General features: G+C 25.7%; 2 protein-coding genes across 6 annotated transcripts; both read right to left on the reverse strand.

The window, feature by feature from the left end:
• Positions 1-1,560: 1,560 nt before the first annotated feature.
• LOC113548766 (probable multidrug resistance-associated protein lethal(2)03659) lies at positions 1,561-14,653 on the reverse strand. 2 transcript variants are annotated; one of them, XM_026949817.1, is made up of 26 exons: positions 14,622-14,653; positions 9,740-9,826; positions 9,418-9,528; positions 9,210-9,344; positions 8,637-8,847; positions 8,020-8,242; positions 7,793-7,949; positions 7,588-7,726; positions 7,412-7,522; positions 7,041-7,331; positions 6,805-6,969; positions 6,612-6,733; positions 6,452-6,549; positions 6,300-6,385; positions 5,325-5,713; positions 4,976-5,253; positions 4,832-4,911; positions 4,585-4,735; positions 4,386-4,492; positions 4,200-4,323; positions 3,971-4,141; positions 2,915-3,042; positions 2,585-2,830; positions 2,303-2,475; positions 1,982-2,222; positions 1,561-1,918 (listed from the first exon to the last, which is right to left on the reverse strand). In XM_026949817.1, exons 2-26 carry the CDS (start codon positions 9,817-9,819, stop codon positions 1,874-1,876), a joined length of 4,062 nt encoding a protein of 1,353 aa, XP_026805618.1. In that variant the 5' UTR covers positions 9,820-9,826; positions 14,622-14,653; the 3' UTR covers positions 1,561-1,873. The 2 variants fall into 2 exon arrangements, with proteins under 2 accessions (XP_026805618.1, XP_026805617.1); XM_026949816.1 differs by lacking the exon at positions 14,622-14,653 and adding an exon at positions 10,018-10,075.
• Positions 14,654-15,521: 868 nt separating this feature from the next.
• LOC113548765 (probable multidrug resistance-associated protein lethal(2)03659) lies at positions 15,522-24,922 on the reverse strand. Of its 4 annotated transcripts, XM_026949814.1 has the most exons (27): positions 24,666-24,922; positions 23,557-23,629; positions 22,828-22,914; positions 22,494-22,604; positions 22,287-22,421; positions 21,678-21,888; positions 21,126-21,348; positions 20,899-21,055; positions 20,694-20,832; positions 20,503-20,613; positions 20,132-20,422; positions 19,896-20,060; positions 19,713-19,834; positions 19,552-19,649; positions 19,393-19,478; positions 18,907-19,295; positions 18,558-18,835; positions 18,414-18,493; positions 18,172-18,322; positions 17,967-18,073; positions 17,781-17,904; positions 17,552-17,722; positions 16,842-16,969; positions 16,512-16,757; positions 16,230-16,402; positions 15,909-16,149; positions 15,801-15,845 (listed from the first exon to the last, which is right to left on the reverse strand). In XM_026949814.1, exons 3-27 carry the CDS (start codon positions 22,905-22,907, stop codon positions 15,801-15,803), a joined length of 4,062 nt encoding a protein of 1,353 aa, XP_026805615.1. In that variant the 5' UTR covers positions 22,908-22,914; positions 23,557-23,629; positions 24,666-24,922. The 4 variants fall into 4 exon arrangements, with proteins under 4 accessions (XP_026805613.1, XP_026805615.1, XP_026805614.1 ...); XM_026949813.1 differs by lacking the exon at positions 23,557-23,629; XM_026949815.1 differs by lacking the exons at positions 23,557-23,629; positions 24,666-24,922 and adding an exon at positions 23,140-23,188.
• Between the last annotated feature and the right edge of the window lie 1,928 nt (positions 24,923-26,850).

Raw genomic sequence — 26,850 nt, forward strand, 5'->3', positions numbered from 1 at the left:
GTTAAATATTAATGTTTAGATAATTCAAATACAAAAAATGGTAATTATATTATACTTTTATTTATATGGTTTAAATTGTCGTCCTTATAAGTACTACAACTATACATTATGAAACCCAATATTTTCATCAAAATTTAATATAAGTATACATTTAATAAATTTCTTTTCATCTCATTGTGTTTGAGTATTTACGTAGTAGTATTTACGTAGTATTTATCAGATATGTACCTATAGATGAATTAATTCATAATTTATCAACTTATTTATCGAATTAGATCAACATTTCAGGTAAATAGTCTACGTTGAATATGATAAATTATCATTGATAATAATAATGAAATGAATGACTTATTCAAAATATCTCGGAGCAATGTTTACATTAAAATCTATAAATTATGAAAGCGAAAATCAACAATTTATCTATATAAATAAAATACTTTATACGTGAGAGAGTGAAATAAAAAAATTCAAAAATTTTATTATTAATAATATATACAGTCAGTGAAGCAAAAAATTTATCGAATACTATCTTTAAAATTCTAATTTTACCTATGTACCTATATTATAAATCTACTCGAGTATAAAATATTACTATAATGATATTATAATAATATTATATGTCCAAGTTAAATTGATCAAAATGACTTAATTAATAATTTTTAGGACTTGAGACTAAAAAGGCTAACACTTATGAATTAATATCTCTTTATCTAAAAAAAACGAGAACTACTATGTGGAAAAAATCATAAACAGCTTGTTTTTTTAATAATATAGCAATTTTTGGTCAAAATATTTAGCCATAAGTCTTAGAAAATGAGTTTTTTAAACATTCAATTACTCGCCCTGAAAACTTGATAATTATGACTCATGCCCTTTTTCACTGATGACAAAGATTTATAAAACAAAAATATTTACAGATACTGGAAATATATAGATATTAAATATTGTACTATCCATATTATACAAAATTATTTCATTTTTCTTCAACAATTATTGTTTGAATACCTACCTTTGTGAATTTAAATACACATATTTAGCTATAACATTTAATATTTATACTAACATTTCTGTTCATTTTCTAAAACAGTAAAAAAATACAAAGATATACATATTATATATACGTTGCTTTCGTAAAAAAAAAATTTATAATTTTAGTTTAATTTAAGAACTATAAATATATTAATCTTTGAATTCTATAACAATGGAATAAAATTAAAATTTATTTTGCATATAAGATTAAATTATTTTCAGATATTGGTTTTTTTTTTTTAGATATTGTTTTATTCTCTAAAGTATGTAAGTAAGTTACTATTTTTAGAAACATTTTACACATAAGTACAGTATAATATCGATATTGAATTATACTTTGTAAGAACCAACCTGCATAATTTGTTATTTTTATAAACACAACAGAGACATATTATATTGTTTTTTAATTATCACAAAGAATTAATAGGCACATTAACATATAGTTATCAATATTAAATACATATTTAAATAGGTACATTTACTAAAATTTTAAGTAATAAATTTTAAACTAAACATGTCTAGATTTTAATACATTATTTAATTGTATTATTATATATTTCGTACATTAAGAATAGGTAGGTATCTTATAAGCAATATACACAGAAACAATAATATTAATTTTTTTCTAGTTAGAAAATGTTATCTTTGTGAATAAATTGTATATGAACTGATGAAAAAATAACTATCAAGATACTAATGTTGATAAAAAATTAATAAAATGAATTATTAATAATATATACAGTGAGCGTTGCAGAACATGTCATGAGTATATAAGAAACAATAATTAATTATAACTGCAGACAATCATCCATGTACTTTTAAGATCTGCTCTGAACCATAGCAATCACGTGGTCAATTCATTATTTTCTTGAGCAATGTTCATAAAGCTCTAAAAAAATGTACGGAGTTTAAATGGTAAATATGATAACACACAATACGATCAGATACTTACCTCAACTGCAATTTTATATAAAAAATCAAACGTTTCTGACCCCGTTTGTTCTACCATTTTGTAAAAAAATCCATCTTTATTCGTCAACAAGTTATATGGGTGGTCGAATTCGACCATTGTTCCATCGTCCATAACAAGCACCCTGTCAGAATCCATAACTGTGTTCAGACGATGAGCGATCGTTAATACTGTACATGACCGGAATTTATTTCTTATCGTTTTTTGAATCAAAGCATCGGTCCTGAAAATAAAAAATAATACATAAAACACAGTATAATGATTAAACGAGGAAAGAAATTTTATAAGATTTTTATCAATTACTGTGAATCGACATTGGCGGTAGCTTCGTCCAGCACGAGGATTTTATTACAACGCACTATAGCTCTGGCTAAACACACTAATTGCCTTTGACCTACACTGAAATTTGATCCGCCTTCCGACATTTTTGAGTTCAGACCGTCGGGCAAATCTTCTACAATAGTTTTGAGTTCCACCTTAAATCAACAAAACATAATTCGTCAAACTTGTCTAAATTTTTCATAATTATTATGACACAATTAAAACAATATATCGAGTATGGAAATAATAAATGAAAATACGTACATCTTCTAAAGCGTTCCAAAGAACATGATCTGGGTATTCGTTTAAGGGATCTAGGTTTTTTCTCATTGATCCCGAAAACAAAATCGGTTCTTGAGGAATTATTGAAATTTTGGAACGTAAATCGTGTAATCCTATTTCGTGAATTTCTATATTATCGATAGTGATATTGCCCTCGTTGAGAGCTAGTCTAAATAACGCTCCTATCAACGACGATTTTCCTGCACCAGTTCGACCTACAATTCCAATCTATATTAAAAGAAAATCATCTGAATATAAAACCTGTTAATTTAATATTAATAAGACACAAAAGTACGTTATTTTTTGTATTACTTTTTCCATTGCCTGAATTTGAAAATTAAGATTTTTTAAAACGTGAGCAGCATCTAAACTATAACGTAGATAAAAATTGTCAAACACGATTTGACCTTTATCCGGCCATTCTTTTGGTGGTTTTTTATCTAAAACAAAAGTAAGTAATGAAAATTTTAATATACTATATCTATAATTCGCTACTTATATTATATTATACATTGTAATTTCATTTTTAAATGAGTTTGAAATCTAAATATACTATTGTAATATTTACTAAACTTAAATAATATGATCAATACAATTTATAATTAACATCGAACTATAATAATTAGAAACACTCATATATTACGTTTTTTGCCTTCGCCAGATTAAATTAAAGTAGTTAAGTACTTTTTGTATTTAAGTATTTATAAGTCTAAGGTACTCAAAACATCTTGATGTTATGCGAAACATGTAATTCGATACATATAATTAACAGTATAGTAGTCTTGTAAAGTATTTGAATAAAAGTATTCTAAATACTTTTTTTTTTATAGATATGCTTCTCGTAACCTAGTTTAATAGTCTAGTTATAGTTTAATATTTTTTTTAAAACAATTTATTTACTAATTTAAATTAAAATACATGGATTTTTCAAATCAAAAATTCAATTTGGTAGTCCTCAATATTTATGTTGTGATTTGCAATATATATTAAATACTTTAAACCAAATATATGAATTACAGCATTGACGACAATACTAATTTGTCAAGTATGACAAATACAACATACAAAAATACATAAATAATAAAGAATTGATATTTTATTTTTATAACTATAAAAAGCTTAGCATACTCTATATTAAGTTATTTTATAAGTATCTGCTTCTATTTTAACTATTGCACCATACAATTAATAGGATGTAACAGTAATTATAAATTTTCCAACATTTTTTTATTCATTTTCTAATTGGCATTTTCTAATAATTATAATTCCCAAGAATTTTAAATAGAATTTAATATTCAATATCATCATACAGGATCGTATTATAATAATTCTTGACATAATAACAAATTTATAGAAAATGTATATTACCCGGGCAAGATTCAAAAGCAGCTTCTTGCGCGATATTTGTATACTCAACTACTCTTTCGACAGATATCATTTGGTTATCCAATTCTAGTAATTGTCTTATTCCCCACTGGAGTGCACCTGTCATATTAATTGCTTGAGTTAAGACCAATCCAACATCCCCCCCAAAATTATCTAAAAATTAGGCAACATTATAAATAAAATAAATAAAACATTATAAATTATAAATTACCATTGTTTACGATTAAGAAACTAAAAGTTAAAATACATATATAAATTAAGTATATTATGTCCAACGTAAATCCTAATGCTTCACTTGATGTTATAAATAGATACCAAGCCGAAGAATGTAAATCCTTTGAATTAAAAAACAAAATATTAACATTTTATCATAAAGCACCTAATATATTTCCTTTACTTGATGATCATCAAATTCTTTACTCAAAACGTCCTCAGCTTGAAATGCTCGGATAGTAGATATTCCTTGGAGCGACGCATTCAAATACCCATACACAGGGCTACGAGCTATAATTTGTTTTACAAAAAAAAATGAAAAGTTTTTAAACTTGTAATATGTTTTATAGTAAGCAATTATAAAATAATAATTTAACACTTACAAACAGCTTCCAAACGTTTAATACTACGTGATGTTGATAAATAAAAGTAAACAGTAGAATAACAAATCAATCCTACGATGAAGGTTGGTATAAGAAAATACAAATTAACTATACCAACCACAACTAGAGTTCCTATATGCTGCATTGTTATCTAATAAAAAAATGTAAAAAAAAAAGTTTGTTTTGTGCGTTGTATAACCTCATAAAATGCATAGAGCTAATTAAATGAAATAAAATAAACAATTACAGTGAAAAAGTCTAATAATGGAATTGGCAATACTTCATCAATTGCACCAATATCTTTAGCAAAGCGGTTAAGTATGCGACCTGAAAAATAAAAAATGTTTAAATATTAAACGAAAAGATAAAAATAATTTGAAAAATGTTTGACCTGATGGATTTGTATTGAAAAAATAAATTGTGGCTCTGATGATGGAGTTGAACATATTGTTGTGTAAATTCATAGAAGCACTCATTAAAACTGATACAAACATAGCACATCGTATGACAATAACTACTAGTAGAGCTATATTTATAATAGAGTATATTATAACACAAAACTCTCGTGATATTACCATAGGTATATCAAATAATGCGCCTGTAATGAAATTACTGACATTCATAGATTTACTCTCTGTATTACGAAAAACGTTATCTTCTAGATTAACCCTAAAATAAACGAATATTTTTTTGCATTGAATAAAAGCCAATTAATAAGATCAAAATAAAAATAAAAGTACCAATAACTTATCCAATAATCTCCACCAGTACCAAGTATTTGAGTGAATACACATATGAATAATAAAAATGCAATTGTAAAAGCATTTCCTCCGGCAGAAATATAAGACAAATAAATACTACGTGAAACGTTTCCAAAAGACCGGGTTTCAGCCACCTCAATGGGTTCTGCTGGAGTTTCGTTTAATTTATCATCATCAATAGACGACGAAAAACTTCCAATAGAACCTTGACGAGATAAACTTGATAATTGCTCCACGCTGTTATTGATAGTTGCTTTTGTATCATCAATTTCACTATCAGCTGTCTCATCCGATGACTTCAACAATTTTGTAAAGTCTAAACCAGATGATTGAAGTTCTTGATACGAACCCTCGGCTAATTTATTCGCCTAGAAAACGATAACTAAAATATATTATTATGTTATTATTATTGAAAAATATTAACTTCCTTCATACAACTCTACCCTGTGCTCAGGGGTGCCGGAACGATTTTTTTGCTGAAGGGGCAAAATATTTCAAGCTTTTTTTTAGAGGGCATAGCAGCAAAAATAGAGGTGCTTATTTTTTTGGTGCTTCATTTCCATCCATTCACCAATTTTTACAGCTCTTTTGCCAAGGAAATGTGTACATAGGTATAATTACATTTTTTTCTTACAAATATTTATCAAACAAATTAAAATTATGTAAGTATAAAAATTGTACGCAATACAAAATATATTTTTCTGGAGTGAGGAATAATAAGTTCATATTATGTCTTATTCTGCCAATTACTGTGATATTCAGTATTTTAAATTACTGACAGATATAACACATTACTTGCTGAACAAAAATATAGAATACTGTTTAGGTATTGTGAGCTAAATGTAAATAAAAATAGGGCATGAAGTCGTAGGCGCCCTGATCCTATAGTATTTATTCTATGGAGGCAATTGTCCCCATTGCCCCCATTGTTTCAGCGCCCCTGCCTGTACTTACATTTTCCATTAAAACAATTTGGTCAACGCTCGACAAGTATTGTATATGGTGAGTAACCAGAATACAAGTTTTTTTTTTCAAGTAATCTGTAAATGATAAATTCAATTTAATTAAATAAGGGTTCTAACAACAATTGTAAATTATATTGATACCCTTAATGCATTTTTCAAATATATGTTTTCCAACGTGTGTATCAACAGCGGATAGTGGATCATCTAACAAATAAATATCGGCTTGTTTATATATAGCTCTAAAAAAATGAAATATTATATTAATAGGCATTATTACAAACAATACAATTTTTTGACTTGCCTCGCTAGATTCACTCTCGCTCTTTGACCTCCACTAAGCGAAACTCCTCTTTCTCCTACTAAAGATCTGTCACCATAAGGCAGTTGTTTAAAATCGGTTTTCAATGCACATACTTTTATAACCTAATAAATAATTTAAATAAAATATACGATTTTTAATTTAAAAGTATGAATTTATATTCTAAAAATATAACTTCTTTGTAACGATTATAATCCATGGGTGAACCAAAAAGTATATTTTGTTGAATTGAACTGTTAAACAACCATGGTTCTTGAGACGCGTATGACACTGAGCCGCATACGGAAATACTGCCTTCGCAAAGTGGTAATTCGCGCAAGATTGCTTGAATCAATGAACTCTGTTTAAAAGAAGTAACGTTTAATATAGTGTTATAATTGTAATAGTTTTCTGAATAGCACATGTATATACTTTTCCGGCTCCTATGGGACCAATGATTGCAACCAATCGCCCTGGTCTAACAGATAAATTAATGTTATTTAAAGAGTTTTCGGGTTGATTGAGTATCCATTTAGCCGACGCGTTTAAAACGTCTATTCCAAAATTATCAAATTGGTTCATATCTTTTTCATTACTAGTTCCGTTTTCTGTGTTATTGTCGCTGTTAATATTTGACATTTCTATACCATTTTTTGATGTTGTTTCTGATTTTAATAATAATGTTTTATTGTGTTGCTCCTTTTCATCTTGTAGAAGAAATGACTTTTTAATAAAAGTAATAAATATTGATTATATATAAATATATGTATTCGTCATTGTTTTATGATTAATTATTTTTGTACCTGAATGCGTTTATTGGATATTAACATGTCAGCTAGTGTTATAACACTTAAAGGGAAAAACACCGTCATAGTTGTCATTAATATACTGTAATACGTTATTATAACGAAAACCTATAAAAGTATTAATAAAATAATTTGACCTTTTTTTTAATTAAGTGTTTTTAACTTGTATTTACTTGTTGCGTATTAATGTTATTTCCTAACAAAACATATGATAAAATACTTATGAACAATGCAAATCTAAAATGAAATATTCTGAATGATTGCGAAAATACTCTAATCCACGTTGCTCCTTTGATCTGTTCAATTTCCATCCTATAACAAACCAATTAATATTTATTTAACATATCATCAATTATTATATTTTTGAGTAACGCATACTTTCTTGCATATTGTACAAGTAATGCAAAGGGTTTCTCCCACGTAAACATCTTTATCACCTGAATACCTGATAATAATTCATTCATCAGTTTTACTCTTTCGTCAGTGCTAGGGGCTGTTTTTGATCGATAGTCAGATGTCTTCTTCCCCAACCAGCCTGAAAATAAAAATCTCATCATTTATAAATACATCATTAAGCTGCAGATAAAAATTTTTTTTGAACATACTCTGTAACGGAACAAATGCAAGAAATATAGTTAATCCAATAATTGATGATACACCTATTTCTTGCCATAAAAAATAAGTGACCAAAATAGTTTGAAGGGGTCCGATCCATAAGTAGTGTACATATTTAAATGCTATATCAATTCGATTTGCGTCATTTGATATCAAATTTATTACTTGACTGACTGTGGTTGTACATAGAGAAGTTCCACTTAATGTTAATGCCTATATTATATAATATATTTATATAAAGCATAATAATTATAATTAATGAAGTTATTATATTATATTTTTAATATTCCATAATATCGAAATAACAGTTAACTTAAAATAATATTAAATATATATATACATATAAATTGCATATTTCTTTTTTTTTGATTCATAATGAACATTTCTTATGAAAAACTTTAGGTGTGTCCAAGTATTTATTCACATGAGTATCTCATCACATTCTATTAAGACTTTTCTGTATAAAAATATTTTTAAAACTAACACAGAAAATAATTTAAAAATTTAATTTTATTTGTGTTTGGTTGTATATGTTTAATGATATATTTTTATATTATTAAATATAATGTGATGTAATTGTTTAGTATTTTTGTGTAAGTGTATTCACCTTTTTATACATTACTGAACAACATGCTACTCGGATCTTCATTCCGAGGTGCGTCATTTCCACATGCGAATAATGAAACAACAATACGTTTGCAAATATTGTCATCAGCAGACCTGAAGCGTATATGAATGCGTATTTTAAGTCTACGTTGTTCGACTTATTGTGGTTGAAGTATTCTAACAGTCCTCTAATGAGTATAGGTTGAGTCATTCTATAATAAATTCAATCTCATCAATTTGACAAAGATATTATAAACAAAAATGATTTTATTTAAGCAATTATTATTTTTATAGACATTAATTATTCATCATCAAAATGTATCCAATATTTATGTACAATTATCGTATAAAAATAATGTGTTCTTTAACAAATTCAAGTATACAATTTTATAGCAACACACTTAACTTACCTAATTGCACATATATATGATGTTGGAGGTTGCTTATTGCTATACTATAGAGCAAGCTCTCTAGTATTATATTATATAATAAATTGTTGTTTACTATTTAAATACAATATCGAAGACATTATTAAAATTGTACAACATTTTTTTTATTTATTAATTATATTCACCTTATTATCATTTCTATAAAAACGTGTACTAATCCAATAAATATGATATTTCCAAAAAATATTCGTATTATAACACTTGATAAACTAGGTTCTCGATTTGTACTTTTTGCATTAGCGATCTCGATTTTCCACATACTGTTATCGGAAAAATGTAAAAAAATTTTGTTAAAGTAACTTTAAAATAAAATATATTCATATATTAACTTACTTTTCGAATTTTAGTCCTAATAATGAGGACTTGTCATCGTCAAGTGGAGCGTATAAATCATTGGTCTCCAACTCTCTCTTTCGTCCCGTTTTAAATAGCTTTAAAATCCAGCTGTACCATAGTGAATAAGTAAATTTATAATAAGTGTTAAAATAAAATATTTAATTTTGGGTTAATATTTATAAGTCTGGCTAATTCTAAAACGAAATTATTATTTGAAGATGTAAAGAAATTTTACAATTTTGTTTTTTCAACTCTTATTGTTTATAAGTTAACATTCTAATTTAAATTATAATTCATATATTTATCAATATATTAGTACCTAAATGTAAGGACTTCGAAGATATTTGCTTTGGCTCGTGGATTTGGTAACAGTTTTTCTTTATTGCCCACAGCTTCCATCTTTAATCTAAAACATAATTACAAAAATAAACTTAGTTTAGTAATATAATACTTGTTTATCATTAATAATTATTAATTGTTAACACATGTTTAATAGTAACTATATAAATTATTCTTCCCCTTAATAAACTTAGGATATCAAAAATAAAAATCACTACTATTCAAAACACGATGTTTATTAAATTTAAAATTACTTACAAAAGGTTCCACGTCACGATTAAAAAACTTCACTAATTTTATACCGGATCGGTATGGATAGGTAAAATACAATTATTATTGCGTTTTCAAACCAGTTATATATTTAATATCATTGTGTATCCAAACAAGTTTCAACCATGTTTCATCTATAATGTAATTTCTTTATTCTTGAATATGAGTGTATTTACCATTTACATAAAAATATATCAAGTTATGTTTATAAACCATTATAATACGTTTTAAAAACTTGGTCAAATAATTGAAATTAATTTACCTTCAATCAATTTTGAAAAAACTAATTTTATCTTAAACTGTCTATAAATCATAAATACATTTTAAATTCTACAATTTTTTATTATTTTCCCTTGATATTCGCTTTTTAAATAAGGTTTGAATTTTTTAATTTAAATAACACCAATACAACAAAATATATAAATAAATTATGATAGAAAAGGCATGCGTGTAATAACAATACGGAAAAACCAATGACATTACATGTCCATTAATTTATTTTACAAGAATCAGTTGATCGCATCGTAAATTGGATTAACCTATTGGATTTTGATTACTGTTCCTACTAATTTGAATTTCAAAATATTTTTAATAACTTAATTTATAAATAACTAATAAGTCTAAATTATTATAGAACAGATTTTTATAACCAACATTTCTAACTATAAAATATATATATTAATATATTACTCGTATTTGCCACTTAAATTGAACATATTTTATTTTTTTGTAATTTGTGTATTCTTTGTTATTAATATTTTATCTTCATTTTTAAATTCAGTATGACTTCATTACTCCATAAGCGATTAATTATCCAAATGTAGTATTTATTTTAGCAATAAATTACTAATATTATTAATATAACTGTACTAATTATATTAATTATTATACTTTAATCATTTAACCATATACCAGGAAAAGTGTATACGTCTTAGCACTAGATTTTCATGTATTACTGTAAGATTAAATGCAATACAAATTTAGATAATGATTTATTCACTTTACACTCCACTACATCATTATTAAAACCACAGTTCACATATATTTTTTATGAATTCTCAGTAGATTACTTACATTTAAGTAATCTATTAAGAAATATTAAATTTTTTTTCAGCGTTCTATCTAAATTGAGCGATAATGGATTCATAAATGTTTTATAGATCTTTTAGTATCGTAAATGTTTAGATGGCAAATTATTTTGCTCACTTAGGTATCAATTTACTAAAAAAAACATCTTATTATTTAATTTTTTCACCACTTATATTGAGATCAGAACAATTTAAGAATAAAGTATATTTTTAGTTTCCTCTACGAAATATTCTACAAACTATATTACTTTAAATAAATACAATTAATATATAAATATAGCTTAGAGCAGCGTTTCTCAAAGTGTGGGTCGTCAATCAATTTTTAGTGTGTTGTGAAACAATTTTTTGAATTATGATTTCAATGCTGTTATTAACCATAAGAGAAAACAAGCAAACATTTCGCATTTACCTCATTATTAAAAGTACATTTATAAAAATAAATTGATCATATTAAACCTATAAAGTATTAAATATATACTACAAATTTATACATATTTATATAATACAAATTTTGTTTTTTATAACTACTTTTTGAAAAGTGAAACCATGTGGGTCACGAAAAATATTTCAGGATTAATTTGGGCCGCGGTACTAAAAAGATTGAGTACCACTGGCTTAGAGTATAAATAAATAAAATAAACATGAAAAATGCATTCAATATAATATGATACAATATTACTTACTCAAAAGCGATTTCTAAGTTGTATGGACAACATCAACAGTACAAATAACACGTGATATTATCTCGCAATAGCTGACCATGATGTTATTATTTAGTTATTAGATATCGATAGAGGCATTTAATATACCCGAATTATTATATTAAAAGCTACACGAATCGTCATTATCGAGAGAAGTGTAATTCTTAATACACCAGAAATTAGGGAGGGTGGGTCATAGGTGATCCTAGATGTTGATATTGATGAGTGATTGATATAAATTAACATGGAAATTATGGTATTAAATAGTTGTAGACCCAAAACCTTTGTTTTTAGTTTTTTTTTTTTTTTATATTTTGAGAAACTTTATCTGACTCTGATCGGTTGTATCTCGGTTAATTTTTGATCTAAAAAATTGTTTTACCAACCAAGTCTACAACTATGTTATACTCAATTGAACCCAGAAAATGATTAGTTTATGAGATAATAAGTAAAAAACAGAAAAAAGTTACGGAATACTTTCTAACTAATCCCCGCCCTCCTATTTTTCATTTTAAAGTCTGGACTAGTAGTTTATCGTTGAAAAATAAGAAACTATAAAACTTTATTTCAGTACTAATAACTTTATTTTTTCACGTCAACATAAGACTGTACTTATTTGAATTCTTTAATCCAAGATTTTCTTTATTAAAATATACCAAAACATTGACTATATTAGTTTATGATAAAATTCAAATAGGCAAATAACATATAGTTAAATCCTAATGTTTAAATAATTTTTGTAATTATATAATACTTATATTTATATGATTTAAACTTTCGAACTTATATAAGTACTATAAATACCTAAATATTATGAAGGGTATTATTTTCATCAAATTTTAAAATAAATATACTTCATAAATTTCTTTACATCTCATTATTGTATTTAAGTATTTAGTATTTGTCGAAATGTTTGTACATATAGATTAATTAATTCATAATTTATTAATTTTATCGAATTAGGTCAAGAAATCAGGAAATAATCTTCATTAATTATGATAATAATTATAAAATTAATTACTTATTCAAAATATCTCCAACCAAATTTCAAATTTAAACATTAAAATCTATAACTATAATATAATATATATAATATGCCTTAAGATGGTAATACAAACGTTTTTATTTATTTTTAACAACATGGTATTTTTAGAAAATAACGATATAATAAAGCCAGGGTTATGCAATAGAAATAAGAAATGAACTAATTGCATTATTTAAACTAATAAAAGTTGATAGAGTACTATTAAAATTATTGGAGTTTATTATAAATTATAACAATTTAACTCAAAAAGAAGTTGTCACCTAACACATATTTAATAATGGCCGTATCCGGTATATATGGGTTAAGAGGATTTTCTAAGTTAATAATAATAAAAGGATATCAATGGACAATGACCAATAGAGATTAAGTGTTTTTATTGCAATTTTAATCATAGAGATGTCATGGTAGATAATAAATTCATATATTTATTGAGAAAAATAACATAAAAAATGTTTGTAAAATTAATCAAAATTAATTTAATTTGTATATATTCTGATAATTGATTAGATTTTACGGTTATATGTAAACTGCAATAAAATAACACCTTTTCTAAAAGTCGACATGTAAACTGTGGCACACAAAAATTTAACATTATTCAGACTGCAACAAAACCTATAAGGGACATTATACTCGTAAAACTGCGTAAATGTATTGTATATACATAATATCTACCTAAAGCTATTATGTGCGTAACGATATGATAACACATATTAGGTATATGTATATACATAAATCGTATATGAATCACAAATAACTAACAAGTGGTTACAAAATACGGAAATTATTGTAGTATTTAAAAATTCTCTATTATTTTTAGACCGTTAAAGATAAATTTATTAATTTCATTTTTAATGGAAAGTGAATTAATTTTAATTATTTGACCAGGCTTTTGAAAATAATTATAATAGTTAATAAATATACCTTGATATATTTTTATATAAATAATACATACATGATATACACTTCAATACCATATCTAAAGTTTTTATTTTAATATAATATAAAATGGCAAATAGTTATTAAAAATGTTTTGTGGTAAAAATATAAGTATAATTAAAAATTATTATCGTAGACAATAAAATCTATATTTATGAAACAAAAATATTTATAGATAATGGAAATATTTAGATATTAAATATTATATTATCCATGTTGTATAAAGTTATTTCATTTTTCTTCAACAATCATTGTTTTAATACCCACTTTTGTGAATTTAAATACACACATTTAGCTATAACATTTAATATTTCTATTCATTTTCTAAAACAGTAAAAAAATTCAAAGACATACATATTATATATACCCTGCATTTATAAAAAAAAAAAAAAATTATAATTTTAGTCTAATGTAAGAACTATAAATATATTAAACTTTTATTTATATAACAATAGAATAAAATTAAAATTTATTTTGCATATAACACTAAATTATTTTCACATTGTACTGTCGTCGCGATAAATCTTACAATATAGGCAGTTGTTTGACGCGACTCGCGTGGAAAAGATATAAGTAGGTGATCAATATATAATAACAAATTATGATAATAAATTAGTTGCAAATTTTCGATATATATGATATTACGACACTGTCGCAATGTGTTACTAATATAATATCATAATAACACTGGGCCACAAAATAATAATAATGATAACAACATATAAATAATACAGTCATATGAGTTTTACAATAAATTCTAACATAAATAATTAATTTACCTTTTAGGCAAAAAAGGGTATAATGCAATATAAATAAATATACCTGATTTCCGGTAGCGGTGTCGATATAATATCCCGGGTTTGAGTTGGAAATCTTCACTGGTATATAATAAAATATTAGAACCAACTTGACGACGTAGTAATATAATATTATAATAAATATATATTATACAGAAAATACGGCCGCAGCGGTTACCGTATATATTACGACTACCGAAAATGGTACTTGGCCGATAAATGGGTAAAAACGCGAACGCGAACAACGAAAACGCGAACTTAGCGCTTTTTATATGTCAACGGACATAAGAACCCGGGCACACGGATACAGTGCGTAAAGCCTACCGCGGTAACAACGCAGCACGACCGGTTTTTGACGAATGTGTCAAAGATATCAAGATGGCGCGACAAAGTTGACGAGTCGACCGAGACGGCGGCGAACAAGTCCTAGCCGATCACACCTTGACCACTCGGAAAGGAAAATTGGCCAATTGTGATGCCGGACTGTCACTAACGTCGCGATGACCTTTGACCCGGCTGAAACGCGCCAAGAGGGTCGGTGTTGTTCGAACACACATGTTGTTTTTTTTTTAGATATTGTTTTATTCTCTAAAGTAATTGTTGGTTATAAACTTTTAAACACTTTATATTAACTAGTTACTATTTTTAGAAACATTTTACACATAAGTACAGTATAATATCGATATTGAATTATACTTTGTAAGAACCAACCTGCATAATTTGTTATTTTTATAAACACAACAGAGACATATTATATTGTTTTTTAATTATCACAAAGAATTAATAGGCACATTAACATATAGTTATCAATATTAAATACATATTTAAATAGGTACATTTACTAAAATTTTAAGTAATAAATTTCAAACTAAACATGTCTAGATTTTAATACATTATTTAATTGTATTACTATATATTTCGTACATTAAGAATAGGTAGGTATCTTATAAGCAATATACACAGAAACAATAATATTAATTTTTTTCTAGTTAGAAAATGTTATCTTTGTGAATAAATTGTATATGAACTGATGAAAAAATAACTATCAAGATACTAATGTTGATAAAAAATTAATAAAATTAATTATTAATAATATATACAGTGAGCGTTGCAGAACATTTCATGAGTATATAAGAAACAATAATTAATTATAACTGCAGACAATCATCCATGTACTTTTAAGATCTGCTCTGAACCTTAGCAATCACGTGGTCAATTCATTATTTTCTTGAGTAATGTTCATAAAGCTCTAAAAAAATGTACGGAGTTTAAATGGTAAATATGATAACACACAATACGATCAGATACTTACCTCAACTGCAATTTTATATAAAAAATCAAACGTTTCTGACCCCGTTTGTTCTACCATTTTGTAAAAAAATCCATCTTTATTCGTCAACAAGTTATATGGGTGGTCGAATTCGACCATTGTTCCATCGTCCATAACAAGCACCCTGTCAGAATCCATAACTGTGTTCAGACGATGAGCGATCGTTAATACTGTACATGACCGGAATTTATTTCTTATCGTTTTTTGAATCAAAGCATCGGTCCTGAAAATAAAAAATAATACATAAAACACAGTATAATGATTAAACGAGGAAAGAAATTTTATAAGATTTTTATCAATTACTGTGAATCGACATTGGCGGTAGCTTCGTCCAGCACGAGGATTTTATTACAACGCACTATAGCTCTGGCTAAACACACTAATTGCCTTTGACCTACACTGAAATTTGATCCGCCTTCCGACATTTTTGAGTTCAGACCGTCGGGCAAATCTTTTACAATAGTTTTGAGTTCCACCTTAAATCAACAAAACATAATTCGTCAAACTTGTCTAAATTTTTCATAATTATTATGACACAATTAAAACAATATATCGAGTATGGAAATAATAAATGAAAATACGTACATCTTCTAAAGCGTTCCAAAGAACATGATCTGGGTATTCGTTTAAGGGATCTAGGTTTTTTCTCATTGATCCCGAAAACAAAATCGGTTCTTGAGGAATTATTGAAATTTTGGAACGTAAATCGTGTAATCCTATTTCGTGAATTTCTATATTATCGATAGTGATATTGCCCTCGTTGAGAGCTAGTCTAAATAACGCTCCTATCAACGACGATTTTCCTGCACCAGTTCGACCTACAATTCCAATCTATATTAAAAGAAAATCATCTGAATATAAAACCTGTTAATTTAATATTAATAAGACACAAAAGTACGTTATTTTTTGTATTACTTTTTCCATTGCCTGAATTTGAAAATTAAGATTTTTTAAAACGTGAGCAGCATCTAAACTATAACGTAGATAAAAATTGTCAAACACGATTTGACCTTTATCCGGCCATTCTTTTGGTGGTTTTTTATCTAAAACATATATCAGTAATGAAAAATATAATATAATAACCTAACCCTAAAATAATAAACATTAAATTATAATAATTAGTAATACTAATTTATTATGTTTAAGATTGATTTAAGTTTAAGGTAATCAATACATCTTGAAAAAAAAAATAATAATATTATTATAAATATTATTTTGCATAATCTTATGCAAAATATGTTAGGTTATACATTTTAATTGAATAATACTATAGCAGTCTTGTAAAATATTTAAATAAAATATTTCTATAAACATTTTTAAAAAAAATATGCTTCTCGTAGTCTAGTATAATAGTATAGTTATGCTGTCAAAGTTTAATTACTTTTTATAAAATAATTGATTTTCTTATTTAAAATAAAAACCCTGAATTTTTATCATCAAAATTTTAAAAAACCATATACCCAATACCAGCTTTTCATAGAAAAACCGCATTACGTTTACTACTTGACTTTTTTTAAGTATAGTTCCATAGCAGTTTAAATACTATTAGACTTTGAAAATCAGGACAAAGGATTGTCGTGTAAAAATTTTTAGCATTCAGTTATTTATTAAAAAATATTTATTACCAGGGGAAGATTCAAGAGCAGCTTCTTGAGGAATATTTGTATACTCAACAACTCTTTCAACAGATGTCATTTGGTTATCTAATTCTGCTAATTGTCTTATTCCCCACTGGAGCGCACCTGTCATATTAATTGCTTGAGTTAAGACCAATCCAACATCCCCCCCAAAATTATCTAAAAATTAGGCAACATTATAAATAAAATAAATAAAACATTATAAATTATAAATTACCATTGTTTACGATTAAGAAACTAAAAGTTAAAATACATATATAAATAAAGCATATTATGTCCAACGAAAATCCAAATGCTTCACTTGATGTTATAAATAGATACCAAGCCGAAGAATGTAAATCCTTTGAATTTAAAAACAAAATATTAACATTTTATCATAAAGCACCTAATATATTTCCTTTACTTGATGACCATCAAATTCTTTACTCAAAACGTCCTCAGCTTGAAACGCTCGGATAGTAGATATTCCTTGGAGCGACGCATTCAAATACCCATACACAGGACTACGAGCTATAATTTATTTTATAAAAAAAAAATTAAAAGTTTTTAAACTCTATATAATCGTAATATATTTTATTACGATTATAAAATAATTATTATTCACTTACAAACACCTTCCAAACGTTTAATACTACGTGATGTCAATAAATAAAAATAAAACGTATAGTAACAAATCAATCCTATGATAAAGGTCGGAATAAGAAGATAAAAATTAATTAAACCAACTACCACAAAAGTTCCCAGAAGTTGCAATGATATCTAGTAAAAAATTCAAATATAAAATTGTTTTTTATGTGCTGTATAACGTCATAATTTTATATTAAGCTAATTAAATTAAATAAACAATTACATGGACAAAATCCAATATAGGTGTTGGCAATACTTCATCAATTGCACCAATATCTTTAGCAAAGCGGTTAAGTATACGACCTAAAAAATAAATATTGTTTAACTATTAAACAGAAGGATAAAAATTATTTATAAAATGCATTACCTGATTGATTTGTATTAAAGAAATACATTGTGGCCCTGGTAATGGCGTTGAACATATTGTTATGTAAATTCATAGAAGCACTCATTAGAACTGATACAAACATAGCACATCGTATGACAATAACTACTAGTAGAGCTATATTTATAATAGAGTATATTATAACACAAAACTCTCGTGATATTACCATAGGTGTATCAAATAATGCGCCTGTAATGAAATTACTGATATTCATAGATTTACTCTCTGTATTACGAAAAACGTTATCTTCTAGATTAACCCTAAAATAAACGAATATTTTTTTGCATTGAATAAAAGCCAATTAATGAGATCAAAATAAAAATAAAAGTACCAATAACTTATCCAATAATCTCCACCAGTACCAAGTATTTGAGTGAATACACATATGAATAATAAAAATGCTATTGTAAAAGCATTTCCTCCGGCAGAAATATAAGACAAATAAATACTACGTGAAACGTTTCCAAAAGACCGGGTTTCAGCCACCTCAATGGGTTCTGCTCGAGTTTCGTTTAATTTATCATCATCAATAGACGATGAAATACTTCCAATAGAACCTTGACGAGATAAACTTGATAATTGCTCCACGCTGTTATTAATAGTTGCTTTTGTATCATCAATTTCACTATCAGCTGTCTCATCGGATGACTTCAACAATTTTGTAAAGTCTAAACCAGATGATTGAAGTTCTTGATACGAACCCTCGGCTAATATATTCGCCTAGTAAACGATAACTAAATATATTATTATGCTATTATTAAAATTAAAATAATTTTGAAAAATTAACTTCCAACTCATAACCCTACTCTGTACTTACATTTTCCATCAAAACAATGTGGTCAACGCTCGACAAGTATTGTATTTGATGAGTAATGAGAATACAGGTTTTTTTTTTCAGGTAATCTGTAAATCAAAAATAAAATGCAATTTCATTAAACAAGGGTTCTAACGACAATATTATCTTTGACATTGATACCCTTAATGCATTTTTCAAATATATGTTTTCCAACGTGTGTATCAACAGCGGATAGTGGATCGTCTAACAAATAAATATCGGCTTGTTTATATATAGCTCTAAAAAAAATGAAATATTATATTAATCTGTATTATTATAAACAGTACTAATTTTCGACTTGCCTCGCTAGATTCACTCTCGCTCTTTGACCTCCACTAAGCGAAACTCCTCTTTCTCCTACTAAAGATCTGTCACCATAAGGCAGTTGTTTAAAATCGGTTTTCAATGCACATACTTTTATAACCTAAAAAATAACTTCTATATTTTTAATATAAAAGTATGAATTTATATTCTAAAAACAATACTTCTTCGTAACGATTATAATCCATCGGTGAACCAAAAAGTATGTTTTGTTGAATTGAACCGTTAAACAACCATGGCTCTTGAGACGCGTATGACAATGTACCGCATACGGAAATACTGCCTTCGCAAAGTGGTAATTCTCGTAAGATCGCTTGGATCAATGAACTCTGTTCAAAAAATGTAACGTTTAATATAGTGTTATAATTGTAATAGTTTTCTGAATAGCACATGTATATACTTTTCCGGCTCCTACGGGCCCAATGATTGCAACCAATCGCCCTGGTCTAACAGATAAGTTAATGTTATTTAAAGAGTTTTCGGGTTGATTGAGTATCCATTTAGCCGAAGCGTTTAAAACGTCTATTCCAAAATTATCCAATTGATCCATATCTTTTTCATTACTAGTTCCGTTTTCTGTGTTATTGTCGCTGTTAATATTTGACATTTCTATACCATTTTTTGATGTTGTTTCTGATTTTAATAATAATGTTTTATTGTGTTTCTCCTTTTCATCTTGTAGTAAAAACGACTTTTTAACAAAAGTAATAAATATTGATTATTTATAAATATATGTATTCGTCATCGTTTTATGATTAATTATTTTTGTACCTGAATGCGTTTATTGGATATCATCATCTCAGCTTGTGTTAAAACTCCTAGAGGGAAAAACACTGTCATTGTTGTCATTAATATACCGTAGTATGATATCATAACAAATACCTATAACAGTATGTTAATTATAATAATAAAAGTATTATAATACAACTTTTTTTATAATAAGTGTTTTATCTTGTATTTACTTGTTGTGTATTAATGTTATTTCCTAATAAGACATATGATAAAATGCTTATAAACAATGCAAATCTAAAATGAAAGATTCTGAATGATTGTAAAAATACTCTAATCCACGAAGCTCCTTTTATCTGTTTAATTTCCATCCTATAACAATCCAATTCATATATTTTTACCATTGCAATAATTATTATATTTTTGAGTAGCGCATACTTTCTTGCATATTGTACAAGTAACGCAAAAGGTTTCTCCCACGTGAACATCTTAATCACCTGAATGCCTGATATTATTTCATTCATAAGTCTTACTCTTTCGTCAGTTCTAGGGGCTGTTTTTGATCGATAGTCAGATGTCTTCTTCCCTAACCAGCCTGAAAATAAAAATATTTTCATTTATAAATACATTATAATATTACAGATATAAATATTCTTTGTATGTACCTTGTATCGGAACAAGCCCAAGAAATACAGTTACTCCGATTATTGATGATACACCTATTTCTTGCCATAAAAAATAAGTGACCACAATAGTTTGCAGAGGTCCTATCCATATGAAATGTAGAAATCTAAATGCTAAATCAATCCGGTTTACGTCATTTGATATCAAATTTACTACTTGACCGACAGTAGTTGCACTTAGAGAAGTCCCACTTAATGTTAATGCCTATATTATATATTATATTTGTATAACGCATAATAATAATAGAGAAGTTATAATAAATTATATAGAATTTTTAATATTCAATTATATCGAAAAACTGTTATCATAAAATAATATTCAATATATATTATATACATATAATACATTTACTGTTGCAAAAAATAAATATAGCATAAGTATCTACAAATATCCATTCACATGAGTATCTCATCATATTTTATTAATACTTTTCTATATAAAAATATATTGGAGATTTTTTTTGTATTTATTTAATGATATTATTAAATAGAATACGATATAATTGTTTAGTGGTTTTGATTAAGTGAATTGACCTTTTTATATATCACTGAACAGCAAGCAACGCGGATCTTCATTCCAAGATGCAACATTTCCAGTTCCGAATAATGATACAACAATATGTTTGCTAACATGTTTATCAATAGACCGGTGGCGTACATATATGCTTGTTTTATGTCTACGTTGTTTGACTCACTGTGGTTGAAATATGCTAACAGCCCTCTAATGAGTATAGGTTGAGTTATTCTATAAAAAATTTAATCTCATCAATCTGTCTAAGATATTATAAACAAAGATGATTGTATTTTAACACGTATTATTAAAAATGCATTAAATAATAATCATCAACATTTTTTATTTTATAACATTTTATTAATAATATACAATTATTATTGTATAAAAAAAATGTGTACTTTAACTATTAAACTATTTCAAGTATAACATTTAATAGAAATACCATTATCTTACCCAATTGCTCATATATAATATTGTATAATAACTCAAGCATGAGTTTAGTATGAGTTACTTAGTACTATACAGCATAGCAAATTCTCTAGTATCATTTTATACAATAAATACCACAACGTATGACTGTATAAGTGAAAACGTAACAATTTTTTTTTTTATTTACTTATTAAGTTCACCTTAATATCGTTTCTGTGAACATTTGCACCAATCCATAAAACATTATATTTCCACCAAAAGTTCGTAGTATAGCTCTTGATATACTAGGTTCTCGATTTGTACTTTTTGCATTAGCGATTTCGTTTTTCCACATACTTTTATCGGAAAAATACATGTAAATGTGTTAAAATAATTTTATAATAGGATATAATCATATTTGAACTTACTTTTCGAATTTGAATCCTAATAGTGAGGACTTGTCATCGTCAAGTGTAGCATACAAATCATTGGTCTCCAAATCTTTCTTTTGTCCCGTTTTAAAGAGGTTTAAAATCCAGCTGTACCATAATGAATTATTAAATTTATAATAAGTATTAAAATAAAATATTTAATTTTTGGTTAATTTTTTATTAATTCGGCTAATGCCAATACGAAATTATTATTTGATGATGTAAAGAATTTTTACAATTTTATTTTTTCAACTCTTATTGTTTATAAGTTAACATTCTAATTTAAATTATAATTCATATATATATATATATATATCAATATATTATGTACCTAAATGTAAGGACTTCGAAGATATTTGCTTTGGCTCGTGGATTTGGTAGCTGTTTTTCTTTATTTCCCACAGTTTCCATCTTTAATCTAAAACATAATTTTAAAAATAAACTTAGTTTAGTAATACATTGTGAAATATGTATAACAAAGGAAAATATTTTCAAAAACACTTATACACTATAAAACAATAATATTTAGTTATTTTTAAAATATACTTTTTTTTATTTTTTACTACAAAAATATATTAAGATCTATTTATTTACTACTATTATGCTTTTTAAAATCTTGGTCAAATAATTAAAATTAATTTACCTTTAGTCAATAATGCAATAATTTATTGTTTTAATAAATTATTTTTAATAGTCTGAATATAATAAAGACATTTTAAATACTATAATTTTTTTTCTATTCTCCCTTCACATATTTCACAATCTGTTAAAGAAAGTTTAATTTTGTTAATTTAAAAATCACCAACAAATACACTACAATATTTAAAACAAATACTCTAGAAAAGGCATGCACGTAATTACAATATGGAAAAAACAATGACATGCCATGGCCGTTAATTTATTTTACTAGAATCAGTTTATCTCATTTAATTGTTATCAAGAATTTTTTTATCATGTATCAAATATTCTTGTTGATATTTCTATTATGCTAGTTATCATTTAGAGGGACAAAAATAATGTTTTAGTCATCAGTATTTCCTAAATTATTTCTGAAACTTACTCGTAAGTAACGATTAACTCATTGGATGTTGATTGCTGTCCCGATCATTTTGAATTTCAAATAATTTTTTTAACTTGAATTATAAAAAAAAAAAAAAAATAGGTCGATATTATTATTGAACAGGTTTTAACAACCTACGTGACTTAACTATATTAATGCATTACTCATATTTGCAACTTTGTTTAAATATTGAACATTTATTATTATAATTCACGTTTTCTTTACTATTACTAATTACTTTTCGTTTTTTTAATTTTTATTTTTATATACAGCATGACTTTATTAATTCATAATAAATTAATTATGCCACTGTAGTATATATTTTAGTGGAACTTTGATTATTCGTCTGGCACCGGAATAAAGTCCTAAGAAATATTCAAATATACGGATAATTGGATGTATTGAATAATTTTGTTAAAAGAAAAAGAAAAAAATTTATTTTTAATTTTCATACATTGTTGTATATGTATATATTTTATTATGAAACATTGTAATGTGTAATTTTAAAAAAAAATCTGTGTAAATTATTCTAAAAACAATACAAAAACAACTCGACTTGACACTTGACTATCAATTTCTAACTGATATACGACCGAATAAATTTTTAACACATTATCAAATAAGTGTGCCGAATTATCAAATATTATATTTAGCACCCGAAAATTTTCAACACTAAAAATATTTGACACTTATTTAATAATATTTATTTTTGAGTATGATGGTTAAATAAAGTTCTACTGTATCATTAATTAGGATAATTATATTAATTATATTAATACTATACTTTAATAATTTAACAATATATTAGGGAAAAATTGCAGACGGCTTGCCTTAGAATTTTGATGTATTACTGTAAGCACTTTCAAAATTCTACGATAATCGATTCACGAATGTTCTATAGAACTTTTAGTATATTTTATTAATAATGATAAAAATAGTAATATTTCAGATTTATGTAATTTATCAACTTTGTTTTTGTAAATCATTTAATCTCGACAAACGTTTAACCTATTGTTAATTTTTACACAACTGAAAACTCATTTATAATATATACTAGATAAGACTTTTAAAAAATGTAATACAAATTTTAATAAAAACAGATTACGTACCATATGCGATTAATATATAAAAATTATGAAAAATGTATGCAGATTTGTTGTGTATACGGTTCAATTGTTTGTATATAAACTGTATGAGATTTATAATACACAACAGAATTATTCATAATATTAAAAAAATGTTGTCTTGAAACCAATCATAATTTATTTAAATACAAAGTTTAAACAGTTTAAAATACTTTTAATAGATGACATTCTTTTAAACACGAGAACGTTAGAATCGTTTTTTTAAAGTCACAATCAAAAATATTGTTGAACAAGATGATAAAAACGACTAAATAATTTGTTTAATATCTAATTTAAAATGAAGCACCTGCTGTGAGTAAAATTGTTAGAACATCGTAGTAACTATAGTTAATCGACTAGGTCACATAGGTCGCAGATAATATGATATTATAATGAGTGATTGATCTAATGTGTACACTGATTAATATATAATATATAATGTATATTATTATGCATATTAATCATATAAGATGTAAACTTTAAAGTTTCTTTATTTTTTGTGTTTTAATTATTAATTTTTATGTTCAATACTTTTTTTTAACTACTCACAGTTATTTTACTCTTAAATAGAGTTTTAAAAAGTTTTTAACGTACAAAATCATTAAAATAAGAAATTTTAAAAGGCTTGATTTTTAAAATTATTCAATTAATATTATGAATTTATAAATATAACTGTAATTTATAAATGTCTTTTGGTGAAATAACGAAATATGATGAATTTAGAAAACACAACAAATGACATACTCAGTCATTATGATCGTGTATTCGTGTTTATGCTTCACATTTAATTGATCACTCAGTATTATGCATATTAGTAAGTTAGATAATCAATTTATTTATATAACAGAGCAAATAATCTATGTTTTTTTTTAAATTAAACATTGTCCATTACGTGCAATAATAGTTATAGTTATCCAATTAGAGATTAATAATATTATATCACAACGTAGTTAAATATATATATTATGTAATTTTTAAGTTATGAAAAAAATATATATTCAATTGTAGGCCAAAACGATCTAGTACATTGTATTTTAATTATTTATAATTATAAATATACCTATAGGTAAATTATTGATAGCCATAATGTACGTACACATTATAGCTTTATATATATGTATAATACCCGACCAATGTTTTAGTATTCCAAATATGTATTAAAAAAATCGGTACGTAGTTTATTGTTCAACAATAAAAAACTATAAAACTATTTCAGTACTAATCACATTATTTTTTCTACCACAATATAAGACATATACTTATTTCATATTTGAACTATTTAGACCTAAATTGTATTTATTAAAATATTCCAAATCATTGATTATAGTTGATTTATTTAAACAGGGGCAGAATGGCCTATCGGTAAATCAAGAATCTTCCCGATAGGCCGGTTCTAGTAAGGGCCGCTATACTTATTAAAAAAAACGATGTATTCTTGTAAAATAAGCATAATATTTAAAAAAAAAATCAAATATAAAGTTATTATTTTGGTACTTATTGGTACATTCGTAGTATTACTGACCGACGGAATTAGTACGATAATTTAAAAATATATTAAATTGTATTAAATCAAGGTTTAAAAATAATAATACTCATATTACTATTATTACCTATCTATAAACCTTAATATTAAACTAGAGTCTAATTACTAGACTAACTAGAGTATTTATCATAGATGTCTATATTATTAATTATTACTATATTATACATATATTTGTGGTATTTACTACTGTTGTTATACTCTATAGTAGAATTGGATAGATTTATTATTAATGTTAATAATAAAATGGAGTCATTTATTGTCTTATTGACGAACCACGAAAATGAAGTAGAGTTGGACATTACTATTGAAATAGTTACAAAAATTAAGATTAAGAATAAAAGAAGCTTTTAAAGTGTTGACAAAAAATGACCCAATCGTTGATTCATTTTAATTTTTTACTGTAGTAATGTATAATAATGTGATGGATTTAGTGAAAAGCATGGAAAAAAGATTCATGAAAAATAATCAAATACACATAAACTTAGCAAGTTTATCGCCAATTCATTACTAAAACTATAGGCTATAAGTATCTATTCAAACTCATCCTTCAATCCAGTTAATGTATTAAATAATATTTGTATTGCTTTAGCTTAAATGTTATATATTTATTATACATTTTGTTATACT

The sequence above is a fragment of the Rhopalosiphum maidis genome, chromosome 4, assembly GCF_003676215.2.
Source record: "Rhopalosiphum maidis isolate BTI-1 chromosome 4, ASM367621v3, whole genome shotgun sequence".
Classification (NCBI taxonomy): Eukaryota; Metazoa; Arthropoda; class Insecta; order Hemiptera; family Aphididae; genus Rhopalosiphum; species Rhopalosiphum maidis.